Source organism: Argentina silus, assembly GCF_951799395.1.
Source record: "Argentina silus genome assembly, chromosome: 17".
NCBI lineage: Eukaryota > Metazoa > Chordata > Actinopteri > Argentiniformes > Argentinidae > Argentina > Argentina silus.
The window spans coordinates 8,507,669-8,513,084 of NC_139671.1; the positions used below are offsets into that span (position 1 = coordinate 8,507,669).

The following is a 5,416-nucleotide window of genomic DNA, read 5'->3' on the forward strand; positions in this document are numbered from 1 at the left end:
AGTATGTTGTTTATGCATTTGTCCTCTATAGGCTAGTTGCAATCTGTATGGTTCGTAACAACCTGGTTTACAACAATGACATAGGATTAAGATGAAGAATATAAATTATTCACGATATTTGCCCTCCGAAAAAATGACGTCGCCTCTCCATAACGTGCGCAATAGTCGCCTATAATCTATCAAACATAAGACTGTGGTATAGTGAATTGTGGACAGAATTTCAATGGTAGGATTTCCCTATCAAACGGGATTTTCCTTCTGTAAATACCAGAGTCAGCATGCTGCCAATAGTGCCACATCCACATAAGATTTATATCGCAAGAGCGCCCCTGTGAGTTTCACTGTCATCATGCTCTTGGCAAATCTTTGTGTCTTTGTATCTCAATAATTGCATTACTCTGTGGGTATCGCCGCACGAGGCTACGTACAACAATTTAGAGTTTCTATTGTCTAAGAGTGGATTATTGTAGGCCTGCATGCATGGGCTAATAAATTGTGCCTAATTTTCAGAGAAGACGCACAGGACCTGTTGAGCACTGAAGATGGAGAGGAAAATATAATTGTTTCATCGGTGATAACCTGTCTCCATTTCACCAGCCCCCCACTCTGCTGCTGGGAAATTCCTATTACTCCTATTTCTATGGAACATCAATGAAAAGGAGAGTGGAGGCTTTCACAAAGACAAACGTAGCCATTCATACAGTTCTCGCTCAAAGGGTTCTAGCTGCAGTTGGTTTACAGACTGAAATGAGTAGTTCAGGGAAGACTGCACTCAGCCATTTGACCATTTCTATTGCGACCTCGTGTTAAACTTGTTCTCAGAATATTGCTAAAAGAGCTGCCTTTGCGTTATGATGATGGGTGAAAGCGCGCAATGCGTCCCGTTATTCCTGGAGACAGACTCTTGTCTAGTCAGTGCTGACACACCCCCTGTCAATCAAGAGAAAGAGAAGGTGGACAGAATGACTTTGCTGACGCAGGGCTTCAACCGAAATATACTCGAGATGAAAGACCCAGATGAGAATCAAAACTTTGGAATTCATTGTACAGAAATCAACCGGACACTTGTTCAAATAGATAATGAAGTGATGATGGGTTCCCATATATTTGATCCTGATAGCCAAGCAGGGTTGTTATCAATCAATTCAAATACAGATCAAAAGAATGGGACATTTATGAAGGAGAATACCCAACATCTCAACAAAGACCAGCATTATTCAATCAACCGGGGTGCGGTGGAAAAGGAGAACTGCGGCACACAGCCGAATCTGGCGCACAGCCTGGGCGCTTTCCTCTGCCTGGATGACGAAACGCAAACACGGAGCGCCCCCCTCGTGTGTGAAGTCAGCGGAGCTGTGAAAAATCAGTGTAAGATTGATAAATCCAGTTCGCAGGCGGAGCAGAGGGAGGGAATCTCTGCGCCTGTCACTTATTGTATCACTGCGGGAGCGTTGCCAGCACATGAGCGCGGACAACCAGGCAGTGCGGGACACACGCCTGTGCAGAGAGAGAGTGACCCAGACGCAGCACAGGAAAACCCATCACCACAGTCCAGTCAGGAACGATGGCAATGTGAAAACAGCGACAGTGCTTTCACAAGGGAGACGGATTTAGTCATTGAAGTGTCTGGAAAGAAACTTCAAGCTCATAAAAACGTGTTAGCGGAGAAAAGTGACTATTTCAAGGCGCGGCAGTCCCGCGACGTATTGCGAGTGAAAGGGGTGAGTTTTAAGACTTTGACGTTATTGGTGGATTTCATTTACTCATCCCAAATGCAGGTTACTAAGGATAATGTTGTAGAGGTCATCACCGGGGCTAAAATATTACAAATCCCCTGCGCAGTTGAAGCTGCTATGGATACAATGTCGGAACAGATCACCACCGAGAACTGCTATGAGATTTTGACAATAGCTAAAAGGCAACGTCTCAGCGAGTTAAAAGAAAAAGCCTACAAGTACATGAGTGACAATTTCTTGCAAATATTGCGGGATCCAGCGGTCTATGGGCGTTTGACTGCAGGGGAGAGAGAATTGATCCTCACAAAAAGAATGGAAGGAAAGGGGGCATTAATGGTTGGTGAAACCAACGAGGTGTATGACCGCGTCGGGAGTAGACCTCCAAGCCGTGAGAACAGTCGTCCTCAAAGCCCTTTATCAACGGTGTCCCTTGAGGAGAACTATATGATACACTATTACAACGAGGAGACAAAGAACTGGAAAGTGCTGACGAAGATGCCGGATGAAATTAACACAAAGGGCTCCGGGATATGTACCATGTACAATTACCTATTCGTTGCAGGTGGACTAAAAGGGCAGGGCGATAAAGGCAAGGTCTCGGACAAGGTGTTCTGCTATAACCCTCTCACTGACAGCTGGTGCGAAATCCGACCGCTCACCCAGGCGCGGTCTCAGCTCAAGCTGGTCTCCATGGATGGCTACCTGTTCGCAATCGGAGGGGAGTGTCTTTTCTCTGTGGAGAAATACGACCCACGGATGGATAGATGGAGTCCCGTGGCGCCTCTTCCGAAAGGGGCGTTTGCCGTTGCACACGAGGCTACAACCTGTAACGGAGAGCTATTCGTGTCCGGGGGATCCCTCTTTTATCGCCTCTTAAGATATGATTCCAAAAGGGATGACTGGGAAGAATGTCCATTCAACAACAGCAGAAAGAAATCTACTGACATGGTTGCGTTCAAAAACTTTATCTATAGATTTGACGTCAACCGTGACCACGGAGTGAACGTGTTCAAATACAACACTGTGGTGAAAATATGGCATGACAGTGCGTCCTTGCAGCAGACCAACCCCCTACCTTTCCGCTGTGCAGTCATTGGCAACCGTATTTACTGCGTGAACAAGTCTCAAACACTGCAGTTTGTTGTTGAAGAGGAGAATGAACATTTTTTGCTCGAGGCACTGAAAGCCCCGACTGAGGCTAAAGGTGGCCTTGTCCCATTTATCCTGACCCTGCCCAAAACAGCCTGAGAAAACAGTATGATATGATAGGAGTTGACTCTAAGCTACACTTCTTTGGGGTCTTACCAAATCCAGCTGGAGAATGATTTTTTTGTTTGTGTTCGAAGGCTTTATAAGACATATGAATGATTAATTCTGAATGTTACTCAATTAATTTTCATTTACAAAGCCTACCTGTTGTAGGATGGATTTTTGATACACATTTACTTATGGATACTTAAAGTTTTCTACAACGTCCATATGTGTCATTCATGTTAGGAGAAAAATAGGCAACAATGTTTACTCAAAATGACAGCTAAGTCCTTTTAAAAAACCTAAGCATTCACCACGTATTGTCAATGTTACTGTCTCATGATTTGAATTCCTTTTCAGAGACTAATTTGATTATTAAGCTTCAGTGGAATCATTCTCTTTGTTTTATATGTCCCTTCCCAGAATGAGCATGCAACTTATTGCAAAGCAGCAGTTGCTAAAGACGTGAATAGAAACAACAAGACAATGGGGATCTGGAGATACAAATCCTCAATATCTTCAACTTTGTAATGGAACAAGAACTATGATGACTGTATTACATAGGATATTATTGCACAGTGAATACCCAACAGTATGTTGAATTTGAGTGGCTGTTAATACTGTCTATCATTCAGTATCTCTATGCAGTTGCCTGATTAATGACAGATTTGTTTTCTTCACACTTAGAATGCTCCCCCCTGAGAACCTCCTAAGATAAACTGGTCCTCACCTGGCAGAATTCCCTCAGCCCCTGCAGCCAAAAGGCCCAAACCACAGGCAGACAAGCTTATTCTAGAGCTAGTCATATTGACTGATAATACCTACAGCTGTCTCCAAATATGCTGAGTAGAGCATCTAACAGATTAATGAGTCTGACATTTTTGGCAGTGCTGTTACAGTATATACCGTTGCTTTCTTGCACTTTTACCAAAACCCTTCCTTGAAGCCATTGTGCAATAGAATATGAATCAATCCATCAACGGACTACAGTTTGTAAAAGGAATGTCCTTCAACAGGTCTACAACAGGTTTGTGAAATTCACAGTTGGGCTATTTTGCTGTTGCTGCACAGCTTCCTATTACAGGGTCTGCAGACAGGGCTGCGGTTGTTTCCACTAGGGCTCTTTGCTCTGTTGTGTGCTTTGTTTTGTCACCCAGTCCACCAAGCAGAAACAAAGAGAGAATAATTCACTCAAGCCTCAAGAGGAAAAGGCTCACTCTGAAATGAGAATATGACCCAGTCCGCCAGTGAATGAAACTGCAATTGTGTCACACACACACACACACACACACACACACACACACACACACTCACACACTCACACACACACACACACACACACACACACACACACACACACACACACACACAGCTAGCTGCCAACTCTCGGTGGGCCCATATGCTGATGAGCTCTGCCCTTAGGTCTGCTGCCCCATCCACTTATTGTGGGCCCCTTTTTGAATGGAGTCAAACATACATTCACCTCTCTGTCATCTCTCATAAGATCCTGTTTCAAAGATAATGACATCTTAAGAGATCTCACCTTTCTGTGGTCATTCTGTCCTATTGGGTGACGAGTGCACCTTTGAAAATGTAGCTGCTTTTCTGTGCCATACCCATAGCTGAGGGTGAGGCAATATGTAACCTCCGACCCTTTCCTTATCTTCCTTTCTAACTGCAGTACATATTCTTTTTCATTATCTTTGATTGTATCATGATCATTTAGTGCTTGCATTTCCAAGAATGTATGAATGTTTTATGTACAAGATCCTCTTTTGAAAAGAGCATTATACTTCCATGACAAAGATCCAGTAATAACTATTGGTTGGAATCACTGAAAAGCCGACAGTATATTATGTCCAACTAGATGTCTTATAAATGTGTACCATTGTCGTCTTACCACCCAAGGAATAGCAAATGCTAATATTCTAATGCAAGGCCTGCAGACTTGTGAGTGATGGTGCTGGGTGTTGCTGGGGGGATGGTGCTGGGTGATTGAATTGCTGTAATAAAACAGATCTTTAGACCTATCGACTGTTCACTGGCTGTTTATTTCATGTGTATGGTTTCACAACCTGAATTGTTTCCAACACCAGTGGGAGAGGGAACCATGCATAATTAATGTGCTGTATGACAGCCTTTCAACTCTACGCCACCTGTATTTAATACTGGACTGGTGAACACTCAAAAGTGTATTGATGCATGGAAATAGAATTTCTACATGCAAAGGCTTGTAATGGCAATGCACTGAAACAGGTGATCAGAATAGCAATGTATTTATGTGACCCACATTCAGAAGTAATGCAAGCCAGAGGGGTTTTCCTTGTCTTCCTTGCCACTATCTTGAGGACAGTATTCCTTCTTTCTGTTTTCTGGTACTATCCACCATATACTGGTCTCTGCTTCGTAAACTCAATACAACAGAAAGA

General features: G+C 43.5%; 1 protein-coding gene across 1 annotated transcript; it reads left to right on the forward strand.

Annotated features, from left to right (window-relative positions):
• Window positions 1-962: 962 nt before the first annotated feature.
• LOC310818065 (kelch repeat and BTB domain-containing protein 11-like) lies at window positions 963-5,008 on the forward strand (the record flags this gene model as incomplete). The annotated part of the gene is made up of 1 exon (XM_083688825.1): window positions 963-5,008. The coding sequence occupies one exon, from the start codon at window positions 963-965 to the stop codon at window positions 2,982-2,984; it is 2,022 nt and encodes a 673-aa protein (XP_083544951.1). The 3' UTR covers window positions 2,985-5,008.
• Window positions 5,009-5,416: the final 408 nt, after the last annotated feature.